General features: G+C 39.0%; 1 protein-coding gene across 2 annotated transcripts in view; it reads right to left on the bottom strand.

The window, feature by feature from the left end:
• The window catches only part of Edil3 (EGF like repeats and discoidin domains 3), a 475,251-nt gene that overhangs the window by 246,939 nt on the left and 209,040 nt on the right, over nucleotides 1-19,272 (bottom strand). For both annotated transcript variants that reach the window (XM_059276638.1, XM_059276637.1), the window contains one exon: nucleotides 7,110-7,238. In XM_059276638.1, the coding sequence (XP_059132621.1) occupies nucleotides 7,110-7,238 (129 nt within the window). The remainder of the gene's footprint in view (nucleotides 1-7,109; nucleotides 7,239-19,272) is intronic.

Genomic DNA, 19,272 nt, shown 5'->3' on the forward strand with positions numbered 1-19,272 from the left:
AAGACCTCAAAGCCTGCCTCCACAGTGACACACTTTCTCTAATAAGGCCACACCTCCTAACAGTGGCACTCCCTATGGGCCAAGCATTTAAACACATGGGTCTGTGGGGGCCACACCTACTTAAACCATCACAAGAGTTGAACAAGAAAGAATATATGGCTAGAAGACAGGGGTATTTAACTAAGTAAAACTGTCTTGTGTGACCCTGTAATGATGGACATATGATTTTATGCCTTTTCAAATCCCATGTAACTATATGATAAAAAGTGTAGACCCTAACGTACAGTATGGATTTTAGTTAGTAGAACTGTAGAAAAAGTTTGGAGTTGTGGGGCACAGCTGTAATCACAGCTCTCAGGAGACAGAGGCAGGGGGATCTCTGGCAGTTTGAGGCTAATTTAATCTATATATTGAAGTTCAGGCTAGCCAACAGCTACATAGTGAAACCCTGCCTCAAAATAAAAGAAAACAAACTGCTGGTTCAAAATCCATTGTGCTTATTATGCAAGCTAAAATGCTAAAATTAAGGCGCAGCTGTCTAGAAGGAGAGATAAATGGGGATTTGCCATATTCCCTGTTCATTTTTTCAGTAAACTAAGACTACCCTAAGAATAAAGTTTACATGTTTTTAAAAAATTTAATCCTAAATTAGTAATATTATTATTATCACTGGAAAAGACTTCTGCAATTATATCATTGATTAAGTTCTTCCTAAAATAAACTTATTAATTTATATATTTATCAATCATATTACCAGAAAATTATGTTTTGATTGTCTATAAATACATATTCACAAGCATATTTAGTTCACAACTTATTATGTAGAATTGAATTAGTAATTTTTTTTCTAACAAAATATTACTATGCCTATTTGTATTCTAATGAGAGAAAGAAATGGTGTGGATTTGAGTGGGCAGGAAATAGGGAAAAGCAGGGAGGAGCTGAGAGAAGCCAGGGTGGGGGGGGGAGGAGTTAGTAACCAGAATATATTATATGAAAAAAATATCTATTTTCAATAAAGAAGACAGAGAAATACTACATTTTAATTGTATAAATAAAAATGTAATGTTTCATATAAGTTAAGATTATCACTGTGATATTAGTACACTTCTCAATTTACTGACTTTCAAAATAGTTTGATTTCAAAAACCTTAATAAATGCTTTGCTTAGTATCTATTACTATGTAATGGAAGGTATAAATAATTTCTGTTTTCTGAAATGGTCACATGTAGATTTTTCAAGTCTCATAAATGATTTATCAATTTTTATGCACACACATGCAGGCATGTGGTGTGTGTGTGTGTGTGTGTGTGTGTGTGTGTGTGTGTGTGTGTGTGTGTGTTGATTAACTAGGAGATCAGGATCAAATACAAATTCTGCTCAGCTGATTTGTGGTTAATCTACCTTTCTAAAATGCTTCTGGGTGGTACTGAAATCTCACCACACCTTGGGCAGCAATGCTCTAGGAAATATCTAGGTTAAAAAGCAGTCATGAGAATGAAAAACCAGCTCAAATCTCTGTCTGTCCTAGTGAGGGATTAAACAGTTCTTTTCCTACTATACTACCTGAAGAATCTCTCAGGGCCTTTGGTGCTTCTAAATCTGCTTGCCCAATGTATAATCCTTTTCAATTCCACCTGAAAGAGGAAGGTTTGATAACCTTTGTGCAGTGAGCAAGCTTCCATTTAGTCATAATACTCCCCTGGCTTATGTGAACCCAAGGTCACCTGTTTCTAGTTCAATTCCTTAATTTATATGTTTTCAATTGAGGAAAGGTCGAATGACTGACTCAAGGTCACTTATCCAATAACTGTAAAGGTCATGTCTCAAATCCCAATTTCTGAATCCCAGTTCAATCCCTTTTTATCCATTTTTGTCCTGCTTCTAATAATGATGCATGCCACAGGAGACAAACTGAGTAATTTAGATATAAAACACCATTCCTGTATTGAATTTCATAGCCTTGGGCTTTCCACTGCAATCCTTGAGAGGCATTTAAAGTTTCAGTAAGTTACTGTAAAGGGGGAGGTTTTGTGTGTTAAAGCAAGACTTGAAATTCAGCAATAAATATGATGTCCAGCTTTCTGTAGTATGAGACAAAGGCATGTGGGTAAAGACTTGAATGTCCTGCTGTGGGGAATGGGATCAAGAACTATCTCAGACTTCCCTGTCTCTAATGTTCCACATGAAGTAGCTCAGCCAACCACATGTGGGAGCCAGAGGCATATGGGAACGTCCCCATTAACAACTTCCATCAATAAGTCACCTTGGGAAAGACAAATGACAATGCCATCTGTGTGGCTTACAGATCACTAAGTATGATGCAAAGAAACTAAACCAACCTGTACAAAACCAGGAAAATGAGTGCTGGAGAGGTGACAAAATATTATATTGTTTTATAGACCTTATTCATTTAAAAGTGATTTGGATTTTCTAACATCTTTCTTAAGGGAAAAACCCAACTTCACACCTTTTCAACAAAATTAAATAATAGGAGGTATATGTGACATTAGGATTCTACATATGATCTCTAAATTATGTCATAGTAACTCTATTAGGATTTCTCCTAATAACCAGAATCTACTTGTATATATTCTCAGTTTTCTCCACTTGGAACAGGCATTCATATGTAAAAACAATGAATAAAATTGAGGTCATTAATTTGAGAGAGAGCAAGGACAGGCACATGGGAAGAGCTGGAGGTAGGGAATGGGTAAAATGAGGTAATTATACATATATTTTTTGCTTTTTATATAAATTTTTTTCACAGGAAGTTCTAATCAGGGATTTGTTAAACCTGAGAATCATGAGAGATAAACTTGTTCCACAATATTTTTTTTTTTTTTTTTGGTTTTTCGAGACAGGGTTTCTCTGTGTAGCTTTGCGCCTGGAACTCACTTGGTAGCCCAGGCTGGCCTCGAACTCACAGAGATCCGCCTGGCTCTGCCTCCCGAGTGCTGGGATTAAAGGCGTGCGCCACCACCGCCCGGCCTTGTTCCACAATTTTTGAGTCAAATTTGAAGCAAGCTTTAATTAAATATTGGTCAGGACCATTCCAGGGTTGCCAGAAAAATGGTGATGAGTTACATTTTGCAGAGGCTTAAAAAAGCAAACACATAAGACCATTTTATTTCCAACCAGGTCCAATCTGGGGCAAACACATATCTTGCAATCAGGGGCAAGCGTACATCCATCCTGATATATTTCCTGTCTATGACCGCCCACCTACAAGTGATCAAGCACATCAGGTGCAGTTGAGTCAAACAAAGGTGTGTGGGTGTGGCTTGTTATCTCCCTTAAACAATAGCCAGCGTTTCAGGAAGCATCTGTCCTTGGGCAAGGGTCTTTTAGAGGCATTTTTGTTTCAAGGATCACTTAGGCATGGTAATTAAACTTAAAACATAACAAAACATAATGTTGGCTCTCATAGTCTTCTCTCCAGCAACTCCTCACAGATTCTTCCCACCTATCATCCACCCAAATCCATGCTTGCTCTCTTTCTCTCTCTCTCCCTCTTGCCCCACCTCCTTTCTCCCTCAAGCAAACAAACAAATAACATTAGAATATAGAATAATAACATGTTCCTGCCCTGTTTGAGTTCTTGTCCTAATTACTTTCAATGATCAACTACAATGAGGACATGTAAGCCAAATAAACCCTTTCTTCCCCAACCTGCTTTTCATTATGGTATTCCATCATAGCATTAGTAACCCTAATCAAGACAGACCCCATCTAGCTTGAAACTGATCCTGCTCTTGCAATCTCTGTGAGTTCATATATGTATCTGTCCTGCTGTATCTGGAAGACACTGTGTCCTTGGCCTCATCTTTCCCTCTGGCTCTTAGAATCTTTCTGCCTCCTGTTCACTGAAGATCTGATGGGAGCCTTCTGAGCCCTGAGGGAAGGGCTTGATGAAGACATCCCATTTAGCACTGAGTGTTCCCAAATCCTCAGTCTTTGTACCTTGACTGCTTGGGGGGGGGGGGCAGTGAACCTTAAACTGAATAGGCCACAGGCCAAGGGGAAAAGCAAATACTCTTGTTCTGCTAAAAGAACATAGCAATAAAATGACAGCTAATGGCATTCTGCTGTAACAAAAGATCAAAGTCTTGCTCAGTCATCATCAAGAAGCTTCCTCTTACAGTAGATGGGGACTAACACACACCCACAAGTGAACAATGTGCAGAAGTAATTACATTTTAATTTCATGTGTATCTGTCGTCTGTCTGCCTGTGTGAGTGTGTGTATGTGTCTGTGTGTATATCTGTGTGTTTGTGTGTATTTGTGTCTCTGTGTGTTTTTGTTGTTTGACTTTTTCTTTTCTAGAGAGACAGAGAGAAAGGTCATAGAATTGAGTGGGTGGTGACGTAGAAAAGACCTGGGAGGAGTAGGGAGAGGGGAAATTATAATTAGAATATATTGCATAAAAATTATTTTCAATAAAAATATAAATATTAAATTATTTTTAAAAAAAGGAAGCCAGGAATTTTGACCTATCCCCATAGGTGACTTTTGAAAACAGCCCATGATAAAGATCTAGCTCTTCTTTCAGAGAGATCCTTTGTGTGTACTGTATACAAGAGGTTCCTGCTCAAGTTACAGAGGCAGGAAGACTGTCTCCCCAGGCCTTGCAGCTGATAGCACATCATTACACTCTGTGCAGAAATGTTTATCATATTTCCATCATGGGATTAACTGAATAGAAAAACACCTAAGATACGAAATTACCATCTTAGTTTCTCTAGATATGTTTTGAGATGTTCCTGTGTGGAGAAGGAGTTGTGATCCTACCTTCAAGGAGAACCAACCTTGGCACTTCTGAATCTGGTATATGAAAATGAATAGCCTCCAATTTGCTTGTTAATGATTTGAGACTTGGAGACCACCCAAGGAAGGCTGGATGCTAGTTGTAAGGAACAAGAGTGTTTAGGTATATATAGGAGCCTTCTTCAGTAATTCTACAAGTTCCTGACTGTGAAAAGACTCTAAGAAATTACAGGCTGCTTCCAGTGTCTCAGAGCTAAGGTATAATATGTCTGCTCTGGGGGGCTGAAAATCTGACAGAGGCTGCTATGTCAAGATTTGTCTTTTATTTCCAAACCATTGTTCTAAGTATCACTTTCATTTTCATTGGCAATATTCCATATCCATTCTTCCTACCCTATGTTGTCCCCCAACCCTAATCTTGTTGCCCTGATCAATATATTATCCATTCTTCAACATCCAGCATGCATGTGACCGCCTCTGTAAGAACATCCTTCAGTAGCTCAGAGTTTATTGTGACCTTCCTGCATGCTGGATTGCACAGTGGGTAAAATCCTATGTCACTCATCGGGCATTTTTATGTTTGTTGAACTTTCAAAGATTTTTCACACAGAAATGTCAATGTGTAAGGAAGAGAACATTGAGTTATATATTGTTTAGAGTCTAGAGTATCCTCTCTTTTTTGAGTATTGCTTGCTAATCTAATTACCGGGCACAGCCATATCTGAATGGAATGGCAGAAGTCATAAAGCCAGCATAGCTGCTTGAAAAAGATCCAGCAAAGCTGAGCCACATGATGGCTGCCATGCCATTTCTGGTTTTCATCTCCACCTATTGCATACTTAAGGCACTTTTAATATTTGTACAATTTGGGGATATTGGATTGATGGAAAATCCCTTACGAATTATTTATGCATTCTCCCAGGAATGCTGCTTCTAAGCTTCCCCAGGAAAGTCCTGAACATACAATTCCCCTCAATTTTAGGGAGATATTCTTATCTACTTGAAGGTCTTCCTTAGGCCTTGGACATTGTGACACATAAAGAAGCCAGAGGTCTCTTCATGAGGCTATCAGACATTCTTAAAACATTTGTCCCTGTGTACTTACACAGGAACAAGATATTCAAAACAAAGTAAGCTTTAAAAGGTCAACAAGATTTGGTGGGCTAAAGGAGTTGACCACAGATCAGATTATAAGCTTCTTCCCACTGTACACTCAGACAAATATGTGGCATACAACTCTGTCCTACATAGAGACATATTAATGAGCAAAGTATGGAATGGAAAGATGATAAAAGAATGAGATGTCAGGACCTCCCTCTCTTATAAAAGTTAGCTCATGCAGAGCCACTATAATGTCATATGACCAAGGAACAACAGAATGCCAGGATTAGACATATAGACAAATTCTATAAAGATATAAAGGTGAACATGGTATTATGTCAGAATTTAAATAATAACTGCAGCAGCTTTAGCCTGAGGATTTTTCCTGGGCACTCTGACAACTAAGAGTTAATAATACACTGCTCGAGACATGGCAAAATGCCCAGGGTGGCTTGAAGATTTTTGTTTTGGTCTAGTGTCCTTGAAGCAACCAAAGCTACCAGCCTGAGAACAGGCTGTCATACGCCTCTAGAGTCTTAAAATTGGGTTATAGGGTTAATGAGTAAAAATGATAACTCTGTTTATTAATGATGTCAAAACTTGAGGGAAAATTATTAGAAATGATAAGTCTGTTCTGTCATAGTTTATTAATGATGACTAAAAGATGAGCAAAAGGAAGTGAAACACATGTCCAAAAACAAAAATTATATGATCTTTTAGAACATCATGAATGTACCCCTGCTTACTAAATTATGTATAAATAAAGAAGTACTCTGGCTGCTAGTCTGTCAGGCTGCAAGATTTTCCTGACCACAGTGGCCTGGCTCACTTCCTTCCCTACCGACTCCTTACATCCTCTGCTGGGACCTGTTCACCTCCAATGATGGCTCCTGGCAACTACCAGAATAATTGCTGGAATGCTTGAAGAATGTAGCTTTATAGACAAGTATGAAAGAGAGAGACAAATAGCATAGCATGAAAGACAACATATTGTAACTTGAATTGAATAATAATGACAAGGGCTAGCAAGCAAATTGCTAGTCAAATAGAGTATGGGGACTGAAACAGCCCTCATCATGGGAGACCACACCTACTGTGGAGAGAGGCAGCATGAGCCAAAATGTCTGAGCTCTATGCCGCTCTACAAATCTATGACTTGCCTGCAAACGGGAAAGGTAATGACTTGTACACAATAAATAGATCAATAAAAATAAAAGCACATTGAATATAAATAACTTACTGTGCTGACAGTGAATCCCATTAAACCCCCGGGGACATTTACACACATAGCCTATGAATGTGTCTCCTCGATATGCTTCGCTTATCTCACAGGTTCCTCCGTTGTGGCATGGGTTGGGGACACAGGGACCTGCAAGATAGGAAAAAAGGCTTCATGATGCATGGGCTTAATACAAGATATCATACCAGCATTTTCAGTGGACAATTTTCTCCTTGATAGTCTATAGAAAAAGCACCAGGTGTGTGAACGCAGATGAGTGGCCTGAATTTAAATATAAGTGCCATTACCTTTAGCTATGTGATCAGGAGAAATTATTTAATTTTTCTGTTGCCTTGGTGTGGTCTTTTGACAAATATTAATATAATGAAATTAGCTTTAATGGTTACACTACAGTTGAAAAGAGTTCATATATTAAAATATGCAGAAGAGTACCAGCCACACATTATGCATTCAAAAATAGTGTTAATTCAATTATTATTATCAGAATTTCTGAATTATGGAATACCTTTTGCATGTTGAACAATTAATACTGAATCACAGTTTCTAAAGAGCTTTTGACCTTGCTGATGCAAAAATTATCTGAATCTACCAATATAGAGGCAGTCAAGTCCACAGACGCTTGCAGCAATTTATTGAATTTTCATAAATTTGAGGAGAATGGCTTGAGAGAAACTTCGCAATTTGTCCTAAACACAGTAGCTCACAAAGAGTTGCATGTTTGAATAAGTAGCTATGATAATCATTTTGTAGAATTTGAGAACGTAAGTTGAACAAAGATTTAAACAGTTGCATAAAACAGAGCTATTCTGAGATTTCCCTGGGCAAAACCAGCTGTTACCAGTGTAGATTAGCTGGCAGCATCCAGCTACTGCTCCATAGGATCTGCTGCAACAACGCTCACTCCAGGTCACACTCCTGAGGCAATGACAGAGCAAGATGCGGTATCAAACTGGGCCAGGCCCACCTGGCACAGGTCTCTTCAAGTGTATATTCTGTACTCAGGAATGCGCCACTGGTCCAGGTGAGGTTTTTCTTGACAACACTGTCAGTCTGAAGCTTTTTGTAGGACATGCTTTCTTTCCTTCATTGTTTCTTCTTCCAGAAGTGACAGGTGGTGTCACAGTCTGAAGGCCTCTGCTAAACACTCATGCTCTCCTGACCCCCTCTGAATGAATGAGCATTCAGCACAACATTCTCCATTACATTCAGCTTCTGGGAGGATAGGCCGACTGAGTGAAGGCAGACCTGAATCTAGACAAAGTACAGATTCTGGAGAAGAATCTAGGAAAATCACGAAAAACTTTTCCCTGGAAGATGAAACAAGATGAAAAAACAAAAATAATGTATAAAGATTGGAATATAAGACCATGGCCTTGTCCTACACATAGATAAAATTGATGCCAGGGAGTGGGCCATTGAAAGTCTCTCTGCAGAAGAGTGGGTGCACAGGAGCCAAGGTGGGACGGTACATTCACTCACACTTACTATTTTTGGAAAAGTGGAAGAGACAAGAAGGTGAGACCAGGTAAGTGAAAATGAGTGTTACTAGATGGAAGAACTGATGGAAGCTGGTGGAGACCAATTGGGAAGAACTTGTGTTTTAAAGGACACACAACAGAGCAATTCGTGAGGAAAAACTAATTGCAAAGATAGTTATACGCTGGTATTAGAAAATGAATGTTGGGATAATGAAACTAAATGCCTAATAAGTCACGAGGAAGATCAGAGAAGAGCAAGAACTTGCAGCTGAGACAAGAAGGAATGCGGCGCATTGGATACAACAACCCTGAAGATTTGCTGCAACTCATAGAAGCCCCATCAGACAAGGCTAGTGAAGGTACGCTAGCCCAGTAGAACACGTATCTCTGCCAGGCCTTACCCTTCTCTCCCATTCACTCTGTCTTGCTAAAAAACCCTTAGATTATATTCCTAAAGCTAGCCACCAAAGTTTATTCCCTTATTTGGCCACTTCCTCCTCCTGTGGCTAACCACCAAGGTCCAGTTATTCAAAGTATTGAAGTTCAGCAATCAAAGCCCCCTTTGGATCACCTGATTAACATGCCCAGTTAAAATTGAACACTCACAACAGACTGCTGGCAATGGTCGAGAGACAGCCCGAACTGACCTACTCTGGTGATGGGATGGCCAAACACCCTAGTTGTCATGCTAAAAACCTCATCCAACTACTGAGGGATCTGGATGCAGAGATCCATGGCTAGGCCCCGGGGGGATCTCTGGGAGTCCAATTAGCAAGAATGAGGAGGGTTTATATGAGCGAGAATTGTGGAGACCAAGGTTGGATAAAGCACAGACAAAGAGCCAAACAAATGGAAACACATAAACTATGAACCAATGGCTGAGGGGTCACCAACTGGATCAGGCCCTCTGAATGGGTGAGACAGTTGATTGGCTTGATCTGTTTGGGAGGCATCCAGGCAGTGGGACCGAGTCCTGTGCTCAGTGCATGAGTTGGCTGTTTAAAACCTGGGGCCTATGCAGGGTCCCTTGGCTCGGCCTGGGAGGAGGGGTCTGGACCTACCTGGACTGAGTCTACCAGGTTGATCTCAGTCCTGGGGGAGGCTTTGCCCTGGAGGAGGTGGGAATGGGGGGGTGGGAGGGGGGTACGAGGGGGGAGAACAAGGGAATCTGTGGCTGATATGTAGAACTGAATTGTATTGCAAAATAAAAATAAAAATTTAAAAAAAAAACAAAAAAATTGAACACCTCATCCTAACACAGGGTTTCCCCCTTTACCTTTATAAGCCACCGTTTGCCTACGGGCCACGTCTGTCTGCCCTCTATTCAGAGGCTCAAATTTCCTAGCCCCCTTTCCCTTGTTCCCTTCCCCTTCTCCCTCATCATCTGTTTCCTGTGTTTGTCTCTTATTCCCTACCCTCTGTCCTTCTCGGGCAAATGAATCTTTATGCTGAGAACATGGCCTTTGGGATCCTGAGCCAATACTTTTCCTTTCAGTTGGTAAGAGGGCTCAATGGAAAGTATAGACCTTAGGGAAAGAGGAAATTCACCATCTTCATTCAGAGCAGCCCACTGCACGTTAGAACCTGAGCGTGGTTTGAGGCTGGGTAACATGATTCTGTGTTAGGAAAAGTGATTACAATTTGATTCTTTCCTCCAGAAACTTCATAGGACAAAACACACTCCATTTCTTTCATTTTAATGTTGTATGGAATCAATAAAGATTTGCCTGGAATAGTTTATAGGCACTCTATAGTGCCTAGACCCATACTTCCTATTCAATATATTTCTTAGAAATTGAAAAGTAATTGTGAAAGCTGTGTTTTTAACTACAAATATCTGTATCCTCATATCCTTCATGAAAGATACCTATATATCTAATGTACAACGTAAGGAAATCAGTAATACTGTATTATAGTGGGGACTTTTATTAAGAAGATTTAAGCTGGCTCTCATTATCCAAAATTAATTATATAAAATGGTAACACTTCATTAGCTATGTGTTTCACATAGTATCATTTTGTAAATATCAAGTATATGGTAAAATTTTTAAACAATGCATTTTTTGAAGTTCATTCACGTGTAGTGTTTATGAATCATATTGTCTAGTACCTTTCCTTAAGGTAGCATACTGTTTGTATTTGAGAGAAGGAAGGAACTGTAAGACCTGTGATATGGGTTAGCGCAATTGAAATAATTTTCTGTCATTGCTAAGCATCTTGTTAAACATTCTAGCTCTCCCTCCTATCTGTTTCTCCTGTTCCCTCTTCAAAAATTATCTAATAGTGTATCATGATGTAATTTATATAAAAATCTCATCTACTCCTCACAGCAAATCAGTGAGGTTCTTGTTCTCTTATACAGTCCTGAGTATCATTGTGTTGGGGTTTAAAGTGGAAAGCTACAGGAAGTTGATACTCTTTAGCAGATCAATATCTTCCAGTGATGCATTTAGACCTCAAATCCAGAATCTGTGATTCTAGGAGGAGAGGATCAAACAAAAGTGACACTGAGCATTTTCATGCATCAATTATCTTTCAAATAAGAAAACAGCAAAAACAATTTTCAAGTAACTGGCAACCTATAGTCATATACATTATATAAGAATATATAAAATATACACAAATGGTTATATAATTCTGAATAAACAGGGCGCTATGAAAATCATCTAACCCAAGATCATAATTTAGCATGTAAGGAAACATAGTCAAATCAGAATTTAGTAAAATCTGAAAAATACCATGTATGAAGAAAATTGGATTTAAGGAATTATACCTGGGAGAAAAAAAATAGTTATTGAAACCAAAAGTGATGAAGCTATTCTTGCTTCCTCGAGAGAGTGGAGTAATTATAGCAGAGAGAATGAAAATCTTCCCACATTCACTTTGGTTTAAGAAACTCTACAGGGGATTTGATAAAAGATCTGAATGTAAGACCTTTGCTTGGTCTTGCTAGGAGATAAAACTGAGGCCAAGCAGAAGGTCATTTGAAGTCTCTCTGAAGAACAATGGTGCAGAGGAGCCTGGATGAGATGGTACATCTGTGCATACTTATCTTTGGAAAATTAGACCAAGCAAGACATTGAGATCAGATAGTTAGTGCACAGGGAAGAACAGGGGAAAGATGAGCGAGAGCAATAAGGAGGAGTCCAGACCAAAGCCCAACGGACAGTCCCCATGGGGAGGGGGCAGACAGAGTCCTGGGTGGTTTCATTCATGAAGAAAAGTGTCTAATAAGAAATAGTGATGTCCATATTTCAGATTGAAGTCATTTAACAGATCCTGTGTGAATCATGTTTTAAGAGATCTCACTCTCCACCAATGTCAGCTAGTTAAGGAGTCTGTGGAGTGTGTCTGAGAGAGCCAGTGGGAAAGTCTGTGGTATTTTACAACATTCAGAAGGGAAGGGAGAAGTGTTGCTGGGGATGGTATCCAGTGGATTCCAGTTAATACAGAACCCTGAAGATAGGGTGGACTGAGGGACCCTAAGTCCTAAACTCCCTGGGGAAAAGATAATGTCTGTACAGTAATCCCTGGTTCATCCAGTCTCTGGATTCTCTGCAGATGTGAGTTTGTGAGTTGAAGCTCTTGTATTTGCATCCTAAGGGGGATCATGACCTCAGCTGACATCAGGGTTTTAGGAAAGGATTACCATTACTGCAGGTGTTTTTCTCACTCTACAAAATCCAGTGTGTTTTAGTTAAAGAGCAAAGGTGAAGTAAATCAAATGGGATTTGGATTTTCTTTTATAGACTCCTTTAAGTTCTTATTTTTCTTTATATTGAAAGAATATATCCTGGATGTGGGGAGGAACAGGCACAGAGAGGTTAAGTGGCATATCGAATCAGAAAGTGAAGCTTTTATCACACGTTGCCTGACTACGAAGTTTACAATCGTCCTAGCAAGCCATGCTTACTCCAAAATTGTCAAGGTATGCACTAATGTTAGTTATGACAGATGTAAACAGTCCGTATGGATTCACTGAGCATATTTCTATAAATAATGCAGCATTCCAAAGCCTCCAGTAATGTAAGCATCTCAGAGTATTTTCAGCAATTGAATCAGAGTATATTCGATATTACATATATAGATAGAAAGGCTCTTCTATGGTGCTTTATCTCATTATTATAATCTTTGAATTCAATTTCACCATACAATTTTATCATAATTATATGTAAGCCTAATTCTATATAGTCTCTATATTTGTTTTATATATGTATTTATATCTATGTCTCTCTCTGTGTGCATGTTTGCGTGTGTGCACATGAGTGTTTAAGTGTGTGTGTGTGTGTGTGTGTGTGTGTGTGTGTGTGTGTGTGCATGCATGTACTTTTTCTCAGTTGGGATCATCTGTTTTTGTGTGCAGAAATCAGAATAGATTGTATTGCAATGTCCTCTATCATTCTCCACTAATTCCTTTTGAGGCAGAACCTGGGGCTGATGCCTGTGCATCTGAGTTGGAGGCAAACAACCTCAGCAATCCTCCAAGCTCATTGCAGGCTTTTGTAGGGATGCATGACTTACTATAAGGTGCTGGGTTCCAAACTCCAGTTCTCATGACTGGGGAAATCACTCTTAATCATTGAGCCAGATCTCTAACCTCCAGCCTCTATTATACCTTTTAAGAAACTCTTTGATTTCTCAATGCAGAAAGCTTGAGTGCTCAGATGGGTGGCTTCCTATCCTTTGCCTTTTTAGGCTATAAATAACATGTGGGAAGAGTCCAGGCTCCTACATGTAAATTCCTGTTACAACTGACAAAGTGAACTGTGATGATAACAAATGGTAATAATGACATCTATAAATCATACCCTATTCTAGATTTAGTTCTATAAGACATCAATGGCTGCTTTCTAGAATTTTCTGTACTTTACAAGTCTCAATCCTTCTTAATTTGTAATTGGCCCCCCTTTTTCCCTCTAATATGGTTGACACTTTATAAAATTGTTATTTTTAATTGCAGAATTGTATTATTTTTTCATCATGACTGCATACATCTGAATTCTTTTGCAAACATATGATTAAGAAGAATGTAGCTTTGTACAGCATTGCTTTATTTTGTTATTTGATCAATCCACATATCAATAAATCTGTATTACTTTGAGCCCGAGCAAAGAGAAGTGAATATAAAGCAAGTTAGCACATAAAGATAAAACAAATTTAGGTGAGCACCCACAAAATTTGCTTGGTAGTAAAACTGTTTTAAATTTGATATTGAACATAAATAATTAAAATGTATAGCAATAATTTCTAGTTATCTCTTCTCCAAGTGATAAGGAGATTAATTACAAGAAAATGAAAGATATGGGAAATCTCTCATCTCTGTGTCATCTATCCACATCCAGATGACAATTTTGATACTGAATTATTTTAGATTTGGTATACTGATTAATAAAAATAACTGTGTATAATAGATGAAGCTGTTTCTTCTGTAGTGATAAGAATAAAATTGACCTTATAAATGTAGTATTTATTCTTGAGGAACTTACTATGTAATAGGCACTGTGCTTGTAATTTGTGGTCAGTGCTTTGAGTACAATTAAAAAATTGAGGGCAGCAGAAAGAATAAGCTCACAATATCAGAGTATGCTCAGTTTTCCAGTATGTGCAGGTGATTTTAAAGAAAATTTCACAGCTCACCAGTCCTGTGCATGTTACCCAGTTAGGATTAATACTTTTCATTGTTTAGGAAATGGTTTCTAGAAATTTAATTCTGAGATTTCCCTCTGGCATTATAGTAATTTCTTTAACATTTTTACTATTTGACAGTTTCATGCATTTATATAATGAACTTTTGATGACATTTTACACCCTTATCCCCCCATACTCTATGTTGTAACTTTAACAGCCCAGACTTTATTATATTTGAAGCATCTCTCCAACGTCTCCTGTAGCCTGTCAGCACTGGTACAGGGGACTTAACCATACATAGCATTGGAACAATGCAACAACAAGCAAAGTTTGAAAGCAAATTAATGTTTCTGAGCCGCTTGGATGTTCTAAAAGAAAGACCTAGAAATCTGTCATCAGTGTCTTCCCACTCCGCGCACCTCTCTAAAGATGCTGGCATCACTTTGTATTACAGACATCCAGAAGCAGGAAGAGTGGTGGCTGTGTGCTTCACTTCTGACTGGTGTTCTTAACTATCTTACTAGACCCAAACACTTTCATAATCTCTCTCCTCACAAAGAACATAAATGAACTTTCAAATCCAAAAGGCTTCCGGGAGTTTTTAAATCAACGTTGCAATAGTCTTCTAGGGAATCTGTAAGTATTCTCCTAACACAATGGGGACAGCATGTGATCAAAATTAATGAACAACTGAGCTCACCAACATCCTTTCCAGGCATCTTTATGCAAGTTCATGTAAGTATGCCAACAAGATTAATTGCTCACAAAACAACGGATTCATATACTTTGCTGTTTTGCTTCCTTCCCTTCATAGTTCTAATAACAGAGTTAAAATTATTTTCATATGTGTAACACAGTTATCTTCTCACACAGTGAGCACTATGCTCCAATTATGACAGTTGTAGAGAATATACAGAATATTAGGAAGCAAATACATTAACACTCAGTTGTGTACACTCAGATTTGGTCTAGTTTATAGATTATTTGTTAGAGAATATTTTTTTAAAATGTGTTGCATTTTTTTTCCTACTGCTTTTGTTAACAATTCAAAGATGGTGTGTTTGATTAAATATGATTAAATCAAATTAACCTGCTATCAGGAGGCAGAATCAGCAAGTAGGTGACAGGAAGTGGTAAGGAGGAACCATGTGTAGCAAGGGTTTTTAAAGTAGGAGCTGAGAGAAAGGGTGGGGGCGTTGTAAGATGCCAGCAAAGGTAGGTTAGCTACTAGCTATTCAACCTTTCTGAGCAAGCAGACCTCCAACTAAATCACTGAATCCTGAGTTCTTTAGATTTAGATAAGTTTCCCTAGCAGCTTTGAAAGAGTTGGTGCCTGAGGGAACAGAATCCCCTCAGGCTGTGGCCCTTGTAATGTAAGCCAATGCTTAATGTGTAGCCACTGCAGATAATAATAATAATAATAATAATAATAATAATAATAATAATAATAACAATAACAATAATAAGCCGGGCGGTGGTGGTGCACGCCTTTAATCCCAGCACTCAGGAGGCAGAGGCAGGCGGATCTCTGTGAGTTCGAGGCCGGCCTGGGCTACCAAGTGAGTTCCAGGAAAGGCGCAAAGCTACACAAAGAAACCCTGTCTCGAAAAACCAAAAAAAAAAAAAAAAAAAAAAATAATAATAATAATAATAATTATGCCTCCAAAAACTTGGAATTAATGGTTAAAATTGATGTGCACTTTAGATTACTTAATAAAGAAATGCCAGTGTAGTCACTGCAAAAGCTCAGGCTTTCGAGTTGCTGGTGCTGGAGAAAGGAAGGGGAAAAAGTTAGGATTCAAAGTTTGGTACTAACATTTGTCTAAATAAACTGCAGTCCTCTCATAGTGTTGTGTTCACATTTATTAAGATTTGGATATTTTGTTGCTCTCATTTTGAACGATGGCCAATTCATGTAAAAATAGCTGAGGGGCCACCGTGCTGGCTCAGTGTTAACGTTGTTCTTGTAGCATACATGCATTTGGTTTCCAATGCCCATATTGGCTGTCTACAGCCCCAGGTAACTCCAGCTTTTGGGCATCCAGTACCTATTCTTGTACCCTGAAGGCACCTGCAATCACATACATACATGCCCAAACACATACAAATGGCTAATAATAATAATAATAATAATAATAATAATAATAATAAAATACTTTAAAAATCTGGCTGGAAAGAAGAATCAGGCATGTTCAAGAGATTCATGTTTTCAAAGTGCTTTCTGTTTTTGCTTTTTCCCTTTGTCCTTTTTGTCATAAATATAAATGTGCAACATTCACTTATGTTATGAGAAGCTAGTCAAAAATATTTTATATTTAAAACAGAATTAAACTACTCTAAACAAAATAAACAATCTCATTATTGAGGAAAATCAGCAAGGTTAATAAGATTTCTCTTTAAACTGTAAAAGCTTTGAGAAAGACTGTGTAAATTAAAATCTGGGGTAAGCAGACTTCTTTCCTGTATGTGTTGACAAACTGTCTCCTTCAGAAGACACTGGCTTCAGTATTCAAGTGTCTGCAGGAGGCCCTGAGAGGGCCAGTGGTTACACAGCATGCTCTCCTGGCTGCAACTCATTTCCACTCACTTGGTAGCTTAAAACAGCAGACACATTCCTTCTGAGCTCTGAAGGGTAGAAATCGAAACCAAGGCATCAACTACACTCCCTGAAAAATCAAAAGCCCCTTTTGACTTTTTCCACTTCTCAGGGCTCCTGATAATAATATCATGTGGTCATTAGCATCACATGGTCGCTGGCAGCATCATTTACCTATTAACAACACCAGGTCAATCCCCACCTGTTTTTACAAGCATCTTCCCGGATTCTTTGTCACCCCACTTCTCTTTACGGGATACAGGTGACATATATACAGCCCACTCTAAATTTAGTATGATGTCATGACCAAATGATTATCAATTTACATCTGCAAGGACCCTGTGAGCCAAGCTGTGTCCTGCAAAATTCATATATTGATGCCTGAGATGGTCAGATTTTTTTTTTTTATCTCTGTGACAAATAAGAGAGAAATAGATTTCTCTGGACATTAGTCTCAGAGGCTTTGGTCCATGGCTATGTGGCCCCATCTGCTCAGGCCTGTGATAAAGTGGGACAACAAGACAGATGGGCTTTGATAAATTAGAGCTGCTAAGTCCTGGTGGTTGAGAGGTAGGAAGAAAGGTAAACAGCAAATAGGTGGAGCTAGAAACAATGACCCTGAGTGAGATAATCCAGACCTAGAAAGATAAGCGTTACATGTTGTGGTGATATTTTATTTGTGCACCCCAATAAAGCTTATCTGAAGATCAGAGGAAAAATCCAGCAACTATATAAAATATAGAAGTCAGGCAATGGTAGTACATACCTTTAATCCTAGCATTCTGGAGGCAGAGATTCATCTGGATCTCTGTGAGTTCAAGGCCACACTGGGAACAGAGCCAGGCATGGTGGTACACACCTTTAATTCCCAGCACTAGTTAACCATAGAGGTGTGGAGGTCTGTCCAGACAGATAGGAAGTGATAGAGCTGGGAAGAAAGAGGAAGTGATGTAGCTGGGTGGAGAGAGGAAGTGAGATGGCAGGGACAGAAAGGATTTAGGCGTGGGTATACAGGAAGTAGGTCACTGGAGGCTGAGGAGTTGGTAAGGTGAGGTTGGTTGTGGCTTGTCCTATTTCTTTGACCTCTCAGTTTTCACCCCAATATCTGGCTCCAGGTTTTTTATTAATAAGGCAGTTTAGTAATTCGTCTTACAACATGGTTTTTTTTTTTTTTTAAATTCTCATTTCTGGATGTTAACTGAATTTTCATATATCTTCCTCTTAAAATATCCACAGAGGACAGGGATTAGTTAGAGACTATTGGGGGCAGAACATTTAAAATCTTAGAATAAAGAGTGGGTGGATATGTAATCGCATCACTATTTGGGGAGATATAAGCATTTGACGGCTATTGGGAGATGGAAAGTGTTTTTTTGTTTTTGTTTTTCCCCTTCTTTCTAAAAAAGGGATGTTCGTGATTCTGGTAGGCTGACCACATACCAGAGCAAGCTCCAATCCCAAGACAAACTGAACGACACAAACTGGGCCCCACGGGGAAAGAAGAAGAAGAAAAAAGAAATAATCTCAAAGTTGGAAAGTTGGGTAGGAGGGAATGATGTGGCTGAGAGGGTGGTAAAGGGAGGAGGTGAGGCAGTGAATATGTTCAAATTATATTGTCTGAAATTCTCAAGGAATTAATAGCAAAAATACTGCTTTTTAATACTAGTTCAAAATCAAAATCTAAGGCCAGGAGTCCTGTTTTGTGTCAGTGCACACACACACACACACACACACACACACACACACACACACACGAGACACAGAGAGAGATGGAGGGAGGAAGAGGGGGAGGAAGAGAGGAAGTGAGAGAGGAAAGAGTGAAAGAGAAAGCAGGAAGAGCAATAGGTGTAGGGAGAGGTCAGGGATGTGCACTTTGAAGAAATTGATAATCCCGTCTAGCCAGGCCCCACCTCCTATTACAATGTCTGTAATAGGATTGATTACATGTACGTGGATTGATCTATTGATGTAGCGTGTGCTCTCATGATAGGAACACTTCTCACAGGTTAGGTACATTATCTGGGAGCAGAAGCTTTAACCTATGAGGCTTCTAAAGGGCGATTTACACCCAATCTACCAATAATGCCCTAGTCTCCAGGATCTTAGAATGTGATTGTGGGTCCCAGAGTCTAAGGACATGACTAAGGTTAAATGGAATCATACGCAAGTGCCCTACTCTGCTCAGCTGGTATGCACTAGGAGACGATATTTGGCCATACAAAGGGTGAGAAATGGTTGTGTCTCACAGAAAAAGCCACATGAGAACAGCAAGAAGACACCTTGAATGTGGATTTCCAGCTTCCGAAACTTGAGAAAACACATTTATATTGTGTAAGCCACTTTGAAGTTTGTGATATTCAGTCCTCCCAAAGAAGGAGACAATCTCCAGGTATAGTTCTTGAGGTTGGGGCTTTCTTATGTAAACAGAGTTGATTAAGGGAACTGCAGTCCTAACTTAATA

Source organism: Peromyscus eremicus, chromosome 11 (assembly GCF_949786415.1).
Source record: "Peromyscus eremicus chromosome 11, PerEre_H2_v1, whole genome shotgun sequence".
Classification (NCBI taxonomy): domain Eukaryota; kingdom Metazoa; phylum Chordata; class Mammalia; order Rodentia; family Cricetidae; genus Peromyscus; species Peromyscus eremicus.